General features: G+C 37.3%; 1 protein-coding gene across 6 annotated transcripts in view; it reads left to right on the top strand.

The window, feature by feature from the left end:
- The window catches only part of LOC100012477 (probable C-mannosyltransferase DPY19L2), a 205,195-nt gene that overhangs the window by 132,792 nt on the left and 55,330 nt on the right, over positions 1-17,073 (top strand). For all 6 annotated transcript variants that reach the window (XM_007499954.3, XM_056804273.1, XM_016424414.2 and 3 more), the window contains 5 exons: positions 820-879; positions 5,511-5,591; positions 6,300-6,401; positions 7,970-8,041; positions 11,057-11,106. In XM_007499954.3, coding sequence (XP_007500016.1) covers positions 820-879; positions 5,511-5,591; positions 6,300-6,401; positions 7,970-8,041; positions 11,057-11,106 — 365 coding nt within the window. The remainder of the gene's footprint in view (positions 1-819; positions 880-5,510; positions 5,592-6,299; positions 6,402-7,969; positions 8,042-11,056; positions 11,107-17,073) is intronic.

Genomic DNA, 17,073 nt, shown 5'->3' with positions numbered 1-17,073 from the left:
AAATTAATAAAAAATAAAAAACAAAGAAACAGATTTAAATCCTGCTTGTAACAATTACCAACATGTCCTGTGAACACTCTGTGTTCATCATCTATAAAGTAGTTAGAGCTATTGCTGTTGCCTTCCAGGAGGTAATGAGGCTCACATAAGATAACTGTGTTATATGTTATGTATAAAGTACATTTGCCTCGTGGTGTAAATGTCTTATTTTCCTGAATGGCTCTGAAGGCTGTGTCAGATATTTTTGACTCATAACATTGTCACTTGAATAAGATGATACACTTTTAATGTACATTCTCTGGTAATAAGTTCTATTTCTAGTAACAAGTTCCTCTAACAGATATGAGACAAAGATGAACCTAAGATTATAGTATTGGATTTTATATGGTCCATGATCATGATGTGGAATAAGCCTTTTGCCTCAACTCCATTGCCTTGTGGCCTCTTAGGAGATGCTATGTGCTTTTCTCTCAGTGAAGAGCCAGCCAAAGTACCCTCATAATGTTTCATCCATTTTGTTGCATTTTAAGGTGACCTTGCAGAAGAAAGGCTGGAGCTTCTTCCTTCAAAAGACAAGCTGATTGATTAGCCATCATTTTATTTTGAATAGTTATAGAACTGTCTGCCAAAAGATAATGTGTGAGTGGCCCACAACTCATGATCATACAGTTTGATTTTTTCCCATAGCAGAAAGTGCTGGAGGATAATAATTAGTAGAAATTTGAATAGTATATAACTTTTAAAACCTTGCTACAAGTATAAAATTATCTAAGTGCTACTATTTTCCATTTGTCTTTTATATAATTCTGTGTTTTTTAGGGTATCCTGAAAAATAGAAATAAAATCCTACATTTGCAATCATCACAAGCTTTATTTTGGGTAAGGTTTAATGAGCTTTAAGAGTTTTTAAAAAAAATTATCTGCTGTAATTAAATGCCATATTAATTGTAGTTTATTTAGCAAGTTTCATACTTTGTGGAGGTGGAGGGAACCACCTTAGATTACAAAATGCCGCTTATCAAGGAACAATGACTAGAAGACATTAGCAATATTTTTGAATAATTTTTCCATTTATTGCTTCGTTTTTCCTTTTCCTTTCTGCCCACTTCTCCTATGTTGCTCCATATTCCTGTTTTCTTTCCCCCATTCCTTTACTTCCTCTTGAGCAGCCCTACTACTCTTTCATGACTCATTGATTTTTTTCCCCACTTACCTACTCCACTTACTTTCTTGTATTTTCATGGTCTTCTTTGGGTTATGTTCTGCCATTTCTCCATTTTCATTTTATTTGCTATTCTAAATTATGCCTGCTTTATATCACCTTTCTCCACTCTGTCCAGTATTTTTTCTTCCTTTCACTCCACAAGAAGTGGTCAAAAGTATGACTGCCTTATCCCACTCTTTGCTAGTATATGTCTTTGACAGCCAAAATAAGCATATTACTAAGGAAATTATTAGTACTTAGATTTTTGACACTCTAACTTGATATTTACCAACAATTAGATTCTTGGGGAATATGTTAAAATTGTTCAACAGCATTCCCAAGTATAAGGGTAATACAGCCTGACTCTTAGAACTGGAAAGGACCTTAGAGATTACATAGGCTTTGTTTCTCTCCTCTTAAATGCACTGATGCTTGAACAACTCCAGTGAAGGGGAGTTCACCATTTTTTAATAAGCCTGCTCTGTTTTTGAATCTTATTCTTTTAAGATTCTTCCTTAGGTTCATCAGAAATTTACTTCCCTGTAATTTCCATTCATTGATTCTAGATGGATTCTCCACCCTATGATGACCATTTAAATATATGAAGATGCTTGCTTTGTTACCTTGATCTGATATGTAAAGCAGTTTTTTTGGTGGATGCAGGAAGACAGCCTTCTCTGTTACTCCAAGGGTGTATGAAAGCCAGGAAAGACCAGGCCACTGCCATAGCTTTGAAAGGGGTACACTATCTTAGAGTCACAGAGCATTTACTGGGAAGTCTCGGAAGGAAAGAGAGCAATGCAGCCAAGGGAGCTTTCTTGATGACAGAGTAGTCCCGTCCTTGGGTTATTGGGCAGCTTCTCCTGGGTTTGTGTCCTCTGTGGGGTGTGTGTGTGTGTGTGTGTGTGTGTGTGTGTGTGTGTGTGTGTGTGTGAGTGAGCATTGTGTGTGCTTTCAGAGACCTTACATTCAGCTTGGTGGGGGAAGGATACAACATATTCACAAGGTAATTAGATAGAAAGTATGTAGAAGGCAGTTCCAAACATGAGAAAGTATTAGTAATTGAGGAGATGGTTTCTGTGAGGAGGTGGCACCCAAATATATTTTGTAGGAAACTATGGATTCCAATGTCGAGGTAACACAGTGCATTCCACTGCTTTACAAAAAAATTTTTTAACCCTTATCTTCCATCTTGTAATCAATAATGTGCATTGGTTCCAAAGCAGAAGAGTGGTAAGGGTTAGGCAATGGGGGTTATGTGACTTGCCCAGGGTCACACAGCTGGGAAGTGTCTGAGGCCAGATTTGAACCGACGACCTCCCATCTCTATGCTTGGCTCTCAATCCACTGAGCTACCCAGCTGCCCCCTTCTAAAGGGCCATTTTGCAAAGACCCAGGGGCCAAGAATGGAATGATGGGGATGGGGAATAGCTGTCAGGCCATTTTGACTAGAATGAACAGTGTATGAAGAGGAATAAGAAATCAGATTGGAAAGGTAGATGGGAACCAGATTCTGGAGGGCTTTTAATACCAGACCATGGATTTTCTTACTTATTCTAGAGCAAAGCTTTGGGGAGTAGGAGGGAAGGGAATGTATTACATTTTGAACATGTTGAGTTTATGATGTTTACAGAACATGCAATGTGAGAAATAGCAAAAAGGTCACTAGATTATCGAGGAGAGTAAAGTGTAAGAAGATGGGAAAAGCTGGGCCATGAAGGGCTTTGAATACCAAACAGAGCATTTTATATTTGATCTGCTAGACATCTGATAAACATTAACCACTGAATGGAGAATGGACTAGCGTGGGAGGGGAGGCTGTTGAAATAGTAGAGATCAGAAATGAAGAGGACCTGTGCCAGGAAGGTAGATGAAGATGTAGAGAAAGGGATGCATAAGCATGGAGATGAAAGAAGACTGAAAACAGTTACAAAATCATAAATAGAAATATATGCTTCTGAGCTTCATGAATTGTGATCTATGATGATCAAACGTTTTGAGAAATTTTGTATATTTCAAAGTTTTATTTACCCCATTACAGAGTTTGCATCATTGAGGTAGTGGAACAATTATGAGTATGATAGGAAGAGCAAGGATATGTGTTTAACCAAGGTGTAGGGGTCAGAATTAATGACATGTTGGAATGGAGAGCCTGAGTCAGATATTGAATCCCTTATAAAAAGTGTTCAAGTGGAGTTTAGATGATGACAGGAACAGGGAAATGAAGAGTAATAAAGATGGTTGGGATGAACCTCAAAAGAAAGGAAAGACTCAGAATGGCAGTCAGAGGCAGGGATTGGAACTGCGCTTCCTCTTGGCTCAATGCTCTGTTATTTGTGAGAGGAATCTGTACTAGAGAGGAGAATGCCTAGGGATTCAGTATCTTCCACTGAACTTACTAAACTTACTCTATTTCCTCTATAGGGAAAAAAACAATATTACAACACTTCTGATCTTCCATTCATATGCCCAATCACTGGTCTCTGGGCAAGAATCTCACATAATATCAAGCAGGAAGTTAATATCTTAGGTGTGATTCTTAGCATTCTCTGCTTTCCTTCCCACCACTTAGACTAGTTCTCTCTAGTGCTCCAATCTTCTCAAAATTCCAGTCTGAATCATAATGTGTAAGAGTACCTGGTTTCCTAAATAACCTTTTTTCTTTTCTAGTTATGCCTTTCCTGGGCCATGAACCTACACAGACATCCTGTTAATCTTGTTCACATTTTCTTGGTCTCATTCTTTGTTTTTTCTGTTAGTCAGCTCTGATATTAATATATCTAAAGCCTATTTTTACATATTCACCAATTCAACAAACTTAAATTTTAGTTCCCAGAGAAACATGGTTTTTTATCTCAGAATTTTAGAATTGGAACAAAATACTTCAGACCATATCAACTTCAGTCCCCTTATTTCAGATGATCTGATAATAATAAATTTAGTAGATGTAGTAAATAGGGCACTATTATTGGAGTTAGGAAATTCTGAGTTCAAATCCTGCCTGTGTGACCCTAGACAAATTCCTTTACCTCCATGGGTAAAATCTGAGATCCTTTCCTGCTCTAAATCTATACTATGAATCTGTAATTGTACATTATTAATAACGAAGATTAGGCAACTGAATCCATGAGATAGTATTCTTATAAGGATCATTCAGCTAGGATGACTACAACACAGATTTCCAGTATTTCAGTTATACTAAGATTCATTACACAATTCAGGGAAGGGCCTGATTTTTTCTTAGGGAAGTATCATAAATATATTTATTTCCTACAGTACCATAAGTCAGTCTCACCAGGAATTAGAGCCTAGGTTATTCACCATATGAACCTGATTAAGTAGGGTTATTTTTTAAATAAAAACCATTTCTATTATTTATAAAACTTTTTTACTTATTACCAAGTTTATAATTGTTTTAAGGATTGAGATTGCTGAAAGACTGATTTGGGACAGTAGAAACAATACTATACTTTTGGGACAATAGCAACTATAGAATATAAATGATTAATCCAAGTCACAATGATTTAATTAGTCTAGAATTCAGGATTTTAAATTCCCAACTTGGATCTCTTTCTGTTTGATGAAGAGGAAATAATTTATATTTGTACAGTCTCTCTTTTTACCCATGTATTTATTGGAAAGACAGATGGGCTGGTAAAGATTGTCTGAGATGATAAATATTGTATGGCCATTGACAAGGATGATTTAATTATAGGTCATAATTTTGTCTAGAGAGAATTCTTATTATATGTAAATCCTAATTCTAAAACAGATTTTTCAATACAGAAAATAATATTATATCTAAGAAAAAATCCTTATTTCCTCAGTACTTAACTATGATAAAAATTTCTGGGGATGATTTTTCTTTTTAACTTTTTGGGTTAAAATATATTTATTTTAATGCTTGTAACAATGGCCTGGTTTTCTGTTCCAAATCCCTTAAGCCGAGACTTCCCAGTTTACCACATCTAGACATGCCCTTTACATGTATTTAGAGTGATTATACATTTTATTTGTTACCAAAAAAAAAAGATATATTAGGGGCTGCAGCTAGGTGACTCAGTGGATAGAGTCCCAGGCCTGGAGTCAGGAAGACCTGTGTTCAAATTTAGCCTAAGATACTTCCTAGCAGTATGACCCTGAACAAGCCACTTAACCCCGGTAACCTAGCCCTCACTGCTTTTCTGCCTGGGTATTGATACTTAAAATGATTCTAAGACAGACTGTATGGGTTTAAAAAAAAGATATATTAGGTTATTTCATATGGACAATTTTTAGTACCTGACTTTTATCTTTTATTTTGTAGCTAATTCAATGGTTTTTTTGGTGGAGTGGAACAATCATTTTGAAAGTGATATTATCTCATCTCTTTCGTGTAACAGATCAGGTAAGTGCTTTAGATATGAGAGGACCTGATAACTTATTTCAGGGTTGTTTTTCTAATATTTCTTGTCTCCTCTGACACTGCTGCCACTCTAGTGCAGGCCCTCATCACCCCATACCTGGACTCTTGCAATAGCTACTAGTAGGTCTGCCTGCCCCAAGTATCTTCCCACTCCAGACAATTCATTTCATCACTAAAGTGATTTCCTAAAGTGAAGTTGCAGCCTTGGCACCCCTACTGTTCCCTCTCAGTAAGCTCCAATGGCTCCCTCTTGCCTCCAGGGTCAGATACAAAAAGCCTCTATTTGATATTCAGAGCCCTTCCTCTCCCAGCCCCCTTCCACCTCTCCAGGCTTCTTCCATCTATTCCCAAATAAAGCCCCTTGGCTTCTCCTAACCACATGCTCCAGGTCTTCTTTCCAGTTCTCCAGCAGGCCTGGGAAGCTCTCCAACCTCCTCTCTAGCTTCTGACCTTCCTGAATGCCTTCTTGTCCTGGAAGCTTTCCCCGACCCCTCTCAGTGGCAGGGCCTAAGCTGGCCTTGTACCCAACAGTTTGCTTCTGGTCTCCCCATTAGCCTGGAAGCTCCTTGAGGGAGGTACTGCCCTTTGCCTCTTTTGTATACCCCAATCCTTAGCCCAGTGCCTGGCACATAGTAAGTGCTTAGTATGATTGATTGATTGATAGTTGTGTTTTACTTAATTTCATGCCAGTTTCACCTGAGTGACCTCATAACTGCCAGAATTTTAAGATACACAGATTTTGACACTCTAATGTATACCTGTGCACCTGAATTTGACTTAATGGAAAAGGAGGTGAGAAATATTTTTCCTATTTTTTCCTTCCTTAGAGGTATTACAGGCATATTTTTTCGATTATTCTTTCATCTTAGACCCTCACTCAAGTCTGTGTAATTTTATGATATTTGGCTTAGTGACTATATGCATTTTCACTCACAGTGGGTGGGGTAGGGGAACTCAGGGGATTAGGTCTAATTGGAAAGGAAGTCAGTCAGAATTAGTGAAAAATAACAACTATGGAATCTTTTTTAAAGGAATTCAATTTCATTTAAAATCTCATGTGCTTGGAATTCTAGCAAGGTATTTCCAAGAAGATATGCATTGTCAGTAATTGTCAGATGTTGTTAGTTTGTGATGATGAAGTTCACATAGCACACTGTATCCAGATAGATAGTGTTGATCTCGTAATGAAAGGTCCTTTTCAAGTGTAGTATTTTTGGTCTTGTTTCTTTTATCTATCTTTATTGATATTTTTTCTTTTCACATTATCTGAATTTCTTTTGTTTCTTTTCCCTCTCCCTTTGAAGCGTTTTATTAAGCAGACTATTTCTTAGACTCGTGAAATTATAGCACTTGAGAGGTGACTTACAGGACATCTTCACCCACAAACATGTATTTCTCAAGTGCCTATTTTGTGAAGAATACTATTTGGGCATTAGGTGAGATAGAAGGTTGAAATAACCCAGGGTGTCTGACCTCTTAGAATGTGTTGGCATTTTACAGTTGAGGAAACTGAAAACAACTTTGCTTTAAGGTACATGACAAAATCAGAAGAACCCAGATTTCTTAATTTATTAGGGTCTAGATAAAAGTCACTTTATTTGCCATAATTCATTATATATCAGAATGCAAATTTTAAAGTCTCTTTAGCTAAGTTTTTTTTTCTGTAGTTGCTATTTATTATTATAACTGAAGGTTTTGTGATTTCATCGTGAAGAGTTCCCTACTCTCACTTATGACTTCCAACTGAACCCATTACCTATTAGATGAGTCCTAAGGAGATGTTTGATGTACACAGTGTTCAAGTGACCTTACTAGGGTCATACAGCTAAATATCAGATGTAGGATTTGCATTCATGTCATTCGTCATCATTCTCTGTCTCAAGCTCTCAGCCTTAGTAACTTTGAGAATCATTGGGTCACAGATGTAGAGCTGGATGGGACCTTTCAGACCAACATTCAAATAGGCTAACATTTTAGCCCTAGATTTATGGTTATTAATGACAACAAAGACTATAGGAAACAAGTTGATTTAGACTGAGGAATTGAATATTACTTCAAATAATAAAGGATAAAATCAAAATAGCAGGAAAACTAAGCAGATTCATAGCATTAGGTTTGATGCAATATTTCCAGCTTTTTTAGTGATAAGATTTCTTTTATAACATATGAACTGCTGGTAAATTACTGTATTCAGATCCAGGGAATTAATGAAATTTCTGATTCTTGTGTAGCATGGCATTTTTTCTTACAGGAATTGTCATTGTAATCCTCATTAATGAAAAAAAAACCACCACAATTATTTTCTGCTTTGGAAGTAAAACCAAATTCATAGTAGACTCTCTAAAATTATTATATTTCAGACTCCACTGAGGTACATGAAGACATTTTTGCTTCCAGCTGTTGTTATGATTTCTTATTTTATCTTTAAAAAGGTATGTTTTCTTTTTCAATTAGTCCTTTGCTGTTCTGCTAAATATATATATATATGTTATATATATATATATATATATGTTATATATATATATGTTAGAGTTATGCTATTAAGTTTAGAGGTAAATGAATTTTGGGACTAAAAACAGTTATTTACCTTTTCTTTACTCTCTCTCACATGCACACAACTTCATTAGAAAGGGCATTCTGTCTTATGAAAATCAGATATCTGCCATGTATAATCCATAGCACCAGAGACTCATTTTAATAGCTGTAAAGAGTGAAGAAAAGATGTCTATAGTTGTTTTTTATTCTTTCTATCCATGCTCACTATTATCATGACCCAAAAGAATCCCTTACAAATAACATGAAATCTGGCCAACACACCTTTCTGCCTTGTAAAAAGGCCTATTAGAAAGCCTACTGAACATTAGAGAGATGAGATTTCTGTGTTGGACATACTATGTGAAAATTACTGTAGGATGAGAGCATTTCTCCACCATCTTGTTCTTTGGAACCATAGCTTCTTTAAAAATATGTTAAAGATTATTTTCATGTTTCAGGTATTTGTTGCTCTCTTCCTGGTTTCACATTTAAATGCTTTTGTTCAATTTGGTCAGAGCTCTTCCCAAGCTTTATATAAATTTGCTTTTTCTTTCTAACACTTTTTGATTTATGGGGTAATATTATGTGTAGTCTTTACCAATATCCTTTACAAATGAGTTCATTTTCTAAAAGGTATTACTTTTGGTGGTTATTTTTCTTTTTAGCAAAAGAGAATTTAAAAAACTCCAAAATTTAAACTATAGTTTTAAATTCTAAATATAAAATTATAGTTATGATTCAATTATGTGAACCTCTTCAGCATTTAGGTATATTCAAGAGGGGGAACAGTGCAAATACTTGCCAATGTTTATTTTTCAAAGTAGTAAGAGCTTCCATATCTTGTGGAGATATACTTGAAGAGCCCACAAAACACCTCACTTTGGGTACCAGGTTTAAAAACAGCTATCCCTGTTGGAAGATAAAGAGAGGACTCTAGACCAGGAAAACTGAAGAAGAGTGCCTCTGCACCTCTAACCACAAGCATAGCCATGGACCTAGAGTCATCCATATTTTAGTATAAATCAACATTCTTGAGCTGCAGATCCTCTACAGTAAGGTGCTTTTGCTCTTAGGAGAGTTCTTCAGCGAGTTCTTCAGCCTCTTAGAAGTGACTTTTGAGAGACCTGTCTGACTCCTGCTGTTAAAAGGGCTATTTTGATTGGTTCTCCATATTTGTTACAAGAGCCTTGGGGAGGGAGAGAAATAGATGTTTGATAATGAAAAAAAATTAATGAGAATTTTTGCAAATGTAGAACTATAAGACAAAAAATGAAGTGATATCCATTAGAGATTTAAATATCTTGCATTTAATGTGTTTTACGGTTTCAAAATAAATTCAGTTCTTTGGTGTGTGGCTCCTCTACCACTGGAACATCATTAATGGTAATGAATATTTCCTTCAATGACAAATTCTCAGCAAAATGAAAGGATTCTAGGCCTGTCACCTATGTATAGAGGAGGGACTACATCTTAGGGGAGAATGATGCTGAAAACAGCAATGGCCCTAGACTCTATAATCTGTTAGTAAGTATTAAGTGCCTTCCATGTTCCAGGCTCTGCTAAGTGCTGGAGATATAAAGTTAGATAATCTCGGTACTTAAGGAGCTAAAAGACAGCAAGCAAACAAATATACACAGGGTAAATGGGAAATAAACCCCAGAAGGAAGGCAGGAGAATTAAGAGGGGTTGGGAAAGGTTTCCTATAGAAGTGAGGACTTAAAAAGATGCTGAGGAAACCAGGAGGCAGAGATGAAGAAGGGTTCCAGGCATAGGGGACAGCAGGAAAGACTGCACGGAGTCTACAACTGGAGTGCCTTGTTCCTGGAGCAGCAAGAAGGCTGATGCCATTGGATCAAAGAGTCCAAAGGAGTAGGGGCATAACGTGAGTGTAGGAAGACGAGAAAGACAGCGATGGTTACAGGTTAGGAATGGACTTGAATGCCAAACAGTGTTTTGTATTTGATTCTGGAGGCGATAGGGAGCCACTGGAGTTTAGTGAGTGTGTGTGTGGTGGGGGTTGACATGCTCCTAACTTGTGCTTTAGGAGAAGTACTTTGGGTGCTGAATGGAGGATAGGTTGGTCTAGGCAGAGACTCAAGGCTGGCAGCATAACTAATAGGCTAGTTTGACAGTCCACGTGTAAAGTGATGAGGGCCTGTGCTGGGGTGGTGACATCAGAGGAGAGATGAAGGGCCTCCATGAGAAGTGTTACGAAGGAAGAATTGACAGGACTTGGCACAAGGTTAGACATGGGGGAGGGCTGACAGAGCGTCTGGAGCAAGGATGACACTGAGGTTGCAAGCCAGGGGGGGTGGGGGGGGGGCTTTGTGGATGGAGGTACTCTCAGCAGTAACAGGGAATTTGGAAGGGGGAAGAGCTTAGGAGAAGAGATAGAGTTCAGTTTTCTATATATTGACTTTAAGATGTCTACTAGACTTAAATTCAGAGATAGCTGAAAGGCAGTTGGAGATGGAAGGCAGCAGAGAAGTTAGGACTGGTTAAGTTAATCATCAGCATAGAGTTGAGAATTGAGTCTATGGGATCTGATGGAGCCACCAAGTATTTAAAAAGTATTATAAACCATGGTGGGCTTGCTCAGGGACCTGGGAAAGCCTTAGACACCTGCACAAAGAAGTGTGCCTTCTTTGGGCCAGTTTTTTTGTATGCCTTTGGCCAAGCCACATCAATGTCTAAGAGCCTCATTTTTCTTATCTGTAAAATAACAATTATTTATCTGTAGGTTGTTGCAGAAATCAAATGACAATCTATGTGAAAGTGCTTTAGGGAAAAATACTTTTAGCCACATTTGTAAGCTGCTTTTATTTTTGTTTTCACTTTTGGTCTTAAGATTTTTAATTTAGAAAATTGTATTTAATACTGCTGAAGGTTTTAATCTTGGATTCTGTTCATAGGTGCTTCCTGACATTTTAAGTCTCTTATCAACAGAAAAGCCTTATTACAGGTAATTCAGTACATCTGTATATAGTTTAACATTTGTTCTTATTGCCAACTAATAGAAATAGTTTATGAATTATAATGATTCTTTAAAATTACCCTTAATAACTAGAGAGGAGGCAGGTACCAAATTTGAAAAGAAGCCTTTGAGAACCTTGAGATTAGCATTTGTTTTCTTTCTCATTTATTTGGACTTGTATTTCTGTGTGTTTATTTTTTAGAGTTCAAGGTTTGATTTGATCCAGAGCTTCATTATGAGAATTCAAAAAACTAACAAGGATAATTATATTATAATACCAATAGGGGACTCATAGGTCAGTTTAGACACATTTTTTAAACAAACAACATTTAAGTGGTTGTGTAAAAATGTCTTATTGCTTCACTGAAGGCCTCGTTTGGTAATGTCTTAATACTTCCTCAAATTTAATTTCTCCTGAGTATTAAGAAACTTGAAGTACTTAGAACTTAAATCCTACTGTGCTAGGTGTTGGGCTTCATTCCTAACCTTTAGGAGATTTAAATTTGTTGGGCAAAGTACCTTATATATACAAATAGCCATATTTCAAGGTCATATATATAGATTTGGAAAGGTTATAAGAAAAAGAGGTAGTATACATTCAAGTAAGGTAAAATAATTTCTTCCTGGGGAAGTCAGGAGGGTAGGATCTGACCTGGGTCTGGAATGAAAATCAAAGGTGAAATTACCTGCTTCCTACGTTGTACCACATGTTGGATGGAGAGAGACTTATTTAAATCTTTTTGAGATATATTATTTTTAAAATAACCTTTATAATTAGATTTTTCTTTGGTTAATAATACAACTTCATTTTAAGTCCCTGCTTTCAGACTTTATTAAATTCTTCCAAAGTTTGGTCTTAATTAAACACAATATGTTTCAGGATTATTTTTCTACATTAGTGGCAAAATTAAAAGGCAGATGCCTTAAAAAAAGGACAATGACACTGACTCTATGTGTGGGCAAATTCTTCGACTTCTCTGGTAGCTTTTAAAATAAGATTGTTGGACTAAGCTGGCCTTTAAGATAATTTTTTAGCTTTAAATTTGTGGTCCTATGGTGCTATTCAGTATGATGTGATTGACATTTAAAATACAGCATACATTATACAGTACACACATACCTATTTACACAGAGTTGAAAAAGATTTGTTCAGAATGGAGCCCAACAACAGGTTAATGCCATTCTAGCCTATAGAGGAAGAAGATGTAGAATTGCATAATTGATTATTTTCATTTATTTTTAATAACAATTATGGCTGAAAGTAGGTAAGATATTGGTTCAGAAACTCATAAATATGATCTAGGTGGTTTCAAACTGAAAATGGAATGGAGAAAATACTCCAGGGTATAAAACACATGAAGAAGAATATCTCTAAATTAAGGGCTTGAAATTCTTACCATGGGTGGATCAGCGAAGCTAGATATGATTATCCTTGAAGATTCAGGGACATAAAAGCTATTTTTAGATAGATAAGGATCTGTCATGTGGAAAAGGGATTACACTTGTTTGATTGGTTCTGGAAAACAGAAGTGGAGATACGATTTAAAGGTGACAAGAGGCAGATTAAATACCTTTTGAAGAAAAGTTGATGAGAGGAAAAGCTTCCCCAGCATTAAGCTGTTCAAGTAGGATTGTTGCACTCCAGGTATGTATTTAAGTAGAAGGGAGAAGAATCTAACCTCTGATTAGACTTGACAGTCACAAGAAGCAAGGCCATTTGAATTCTTACCACTCTTTGAAGGCATAAAATCCAGGCTTCACAAATTCACATAGAACATGAAGCTGAGGAGTGATAGTTTACATTCTGGCTCCGTTACCAGTATCTTGTCAAGGTAAAATATGGACTGAATTTATCACGTGAAATTTTGTATGGGGAAATATAAAGGTTTACACTTGAGTTTAAAGAATCTACTATATACATATAGGAAATATGGGGTATATTCAACCCCAATTTAATTACAAATATTAAATGCTTACTCTCTGCCAAGAAATTGTTAGCCTCTGAAGCTATAAAAACAAAAGCCAGAAACAGTCTTTAACTTTAAGGATCTTATCTTCTGCTTCAAAAATTTAGGATGGTTGTTTATCATTATTATTATTATTTATTAGATTGTAAGCAGCCAAAAATAAAAATGATATTAGGCCACATTTATTGAAATAGAATGCCTATAGTAAAGGAAGTGATAGCCTTTTGTACTTTCCTTTCGTCAGACCATAACTGGATTATTGTATTCAGTTCTTTGGACACATTTTAACTACTGAAAAACTAATGAAACTAGATAGGGAGCAACCACAACGAGGGAGAGACTAGAGACCGTGCTATACAAGAATCAGTTGAAGGAACTAGGTATACTTAGCTTAAAGAAGAGAAGACTTGGGGCAAGATTATTATTTTCTTCAAATATTTCAAAGATTGTCACATGAAAGAATTTTGTTCTAATTGGCACTAGAATACTGAATTGTCAACAACTTGTAGAAATTGGAGAGCTTACATTTCTCTCTTCTGGATACCCTGGGGGAATCAGAAGTCTTCAACACTCAACTGGACATACTCCAGAAGTTCCAGAGGGATCACTAAGCTCTGACCTGAGACAATCTTAGAAATGAGGAGGACAGAAACCTGCTGGATCTAAGCATAGACAGACAGAAAAGGTAGAATACAAGAAGAATCTAGGAAAACAAGACCAGAATCAAAAAGGTCCTAACCACCACCATCCAAAAGTTCATTAGGAGGCAGAACCTGGCCTTGGCACAAATTAGGAATTGAGGCTAGAGATATGAGTAAATAGGAGACAGCAAACACTAGGAAGAAATATTGTGTGTCAAAAGGCAGCCAAGAAGTATGAAAAAGAGAATAACTTTGGAACAAGTATAAGCAGAGTTTCTAAGGACAAAAAGGACTTGTCTAAAAAGGCCACAAATGTACCTGGAAGAAATGAAGATATTATAAGTAAAGTAAGAGCTGTGGAGGTATGAATTGGAAATAGAATAAATAGCTTAGAAAAGTTGTAGAACTTTTAGCAAATAGCAGACTGTGAAAATTAGAATGAAACTAACAACTCAGTGAAACAGGAAATACAGCAGTCATATAATAAGTCAAATTATTAAATATAAATAGTGGTAGTCTCTCAGTGACCGAGAATGACGATTGTCTTTGTGCAGTTTCATCTACGGTGTACCCTCCTGTGGCTTTGGAGTCCAAAGGCTGAGGCGCAGAGTTTGTGGCACACGGGGCCTGGGACGCCAGTTGTTACGGGAGGTGCGGTTGTGGCCTGGTGTCGGCATTCACGCGCAGCAGCAAGACGTCGACGTCGCTCATCTTCAAAGGTGGCGGCGGCATGGTGAATGTGGGTTCGCCAGCGGCTTCTGTCAGAGGCAGCGAGTTCTAGTGGATTTAGTGTCATGCCGGCCCACTTCAAGTTGGACTTTAGCTGATCCTTGAATCTTTTCTTTGGTCGGCCTTGTTTCCTGAGTCCAGCTGACAGTTCACCATAGAATACCTGTCTTGGTATTCGCTGTGGGTCCATGCGGATGACGTGTCCAGACCATCGTAGCTGGATTTTGAGGACCAGGACTTCGATGCTGGTGGAGTTGGCTCTGTCGAGGACTTCCTGGTTGGTGATTCGGTCCTGCCATCAGATCCTCATGATTGACCGGAGGGAGCGTTGGTGGAATTGCTCCAGCTGTTTCATGTGCTTCCGGTACAGTGTCCATGTCTCACACCGTACAGGAGCGAGCTGAGGACCACTGTGTTGTACACTTTGAGCTTCGTCGCAGTGCTTACACCGCTGTGTTGGAGGACTTTGCAGTGCAGCCGCCCGAGTGCCTGGCTGACCTTTTGGATCCTGGCATTGATCTCATGGTCTAGGGACCCGTCGTTGGTGATGGTGCTGCCCAGGTACTTGAAAGTGTTGACGTTAGAAAGCTGCGTGCCGTCGATTGTGATGCACGGCTGGTTTGTTGGCCTCCCTGGTGCAGGTTGGAACAGCACCTCTGTTTTGCTGAGGCTGATAGTCAGGACAAACAGTTTTGTTGCTGTGGAGAACCTGTCCACAGTGGTTTGGAGATGATTTTCCTGGTGGGCCATGAGAGCACAGTCATCTGCAAAGAGAGCTTCCAGGATGAGTCTCTCTGTTGTCTTTGTTTTTGCAGTCAGGCGGCGAAGGTCGAATAGTGAGCCATCCAGTTGGTATTTGATGTGGTCACCCAGGTCTAGATCCATCACAGCATGTCGTAATACTTGGGTGAAAAATAGGTTGAATAGCACTGGAGCGAGGACACAGCCTTGTTTCAAGCCATTGGAGATGTTGAAGTGATCGGAAGTCTCTGCACCAGATAGGACTTCCCCTGTCATGTCGACATGAAAGAGCTGGATCAGTTTGACGAATTTTGCTGGGCAAACGAGCTTGCTGAGGATCACCCACAATGTGTCCCTGTTCACTGTGTCGAACGCCTTTGTCAGGTCTATAAAGACAATGTAGAGACTCAGGTTCTGCTCAAGGCATTTTTCCTGCATTTGCCTCACTGTGAAGACCATGTCAATGGTGCTGCGATCTGGTCGGAAGCCACATTGTGATTCAGGCAGGTTCTGCTCTGAAAGAAATGACAGGAGTCTGTTGAGTATAACACAGGCGAGGATCTTTCCAGCAGTGGAGAGTAGTGAGGTGCCTCTGTAGTTGTCACAGGCTGCTCGTGAGCCTTTGTTCTTGTATAGGGCTATGATGGAGGCATCTGAGTTCTGGGGGCATGACTTCCTCTTCCCATATGCTGATCAGATTAAATATAAATATTGTATATTTATATATAAATAATAAATATAAAACTTATTAAATACCTACTAATGAAATATAAGATTTAAAATAGAAGAAAATATAGTTTCTACTATCAAAAACAACTGATCTCTAAGTTAAGGAGAGATAATTTAAAAATCATTAGACTCCTCAAAAGCCATGAAATGATAGGCAACCCTGGATACCATATTTCAAGGAATTATAAATAGAAGGTGTATTTAAATCTATTAGAGCCAAATGGAAAATAAAATACAACGAATATGCTAGTTACCCAAGACAACCCAAATGAAAACTCCTGGGAATGTGACAGCCAAAATCCAGTTATAGTTTACCAGAAGCATACTTAAGTTAAAGTGAGGAATTGGAGCAGAATTTTTCATGTTTGAGGCTAATTCAAAAAGGCAAAAAGTCATGATTTCAGATAAGGAAACAGTGGTTAAAAGAGAAAAACAAAGGAATTAAATTATATTTAAAAGCATAATGAAATAATATAAATTCTACATAGGCACTAAATGGCCTTTCTAAAGTATAAAAATAAATAGCCTCTAAGTACTTAGGTGAAAATTTAATCAAATTATAGGGAGAAATGGGAAACAAAGCAATAGTCGTTTGGAGCCTCATTGTGTCCATTCTCAGACTAGACAAAATAAAAAAGATATGAAATAAATTAAAGACCTGATTAGAATTTTTGAATAAGTTAGATACGATAGATGATGAGTGATTACTGAGTGGGAATAGAAAAGGGTGTACATCTTATCTGTGTAAGACATTACAGGAGATTAAATGAGAAGTTTTTATTAAATTTGAAAAGCTTTTGCATGAGAAAAATAGTAAAAAGAAAAGGAAACTGTTAATTGTGGAAAATACTTGCATCAAATTTCTCTGCCAAATGTCTCCTCTAAAATATATTAGGAGGTAACATCCTAAGCCAATTAGAGGAGCATCAAAGAAAGCTACCTGTCAAATTTATGGAGAGGGGAAGAATTCATGACAAAATGAGAGAGAGGTTCACAAATGGTGAAATGGACAAAAAAAATTTGATTATATAAAGTTAAAAGTTTTTTCATGAACAAATCGAATTAACTCAGGTTAGAAGAGAAGCAGGATGGGGTAGGTGGGAAATCTTTGTAGCAAGTTTCCCTGATAAAAGTCTCATTTATAAAGA

The sequence above is a fragment of the Monodelphis domestica genome, chromosome 7 (genome assembly GCF_027887165.1).
Source record: "Monodelphis domestica isolate mMonDom1 chromosome 7, mMonDom1.pri, whole genome shotgun sequence".
NCBI lineage: Eukaryota > Metazoa > Chordata > Mammalia > Didelphimorphia > Didelphidae > Monodelphis > Monodelphis domestica.
This window is presented reverse-complemented; position numbering and strand designations above follow the sequence as displayed.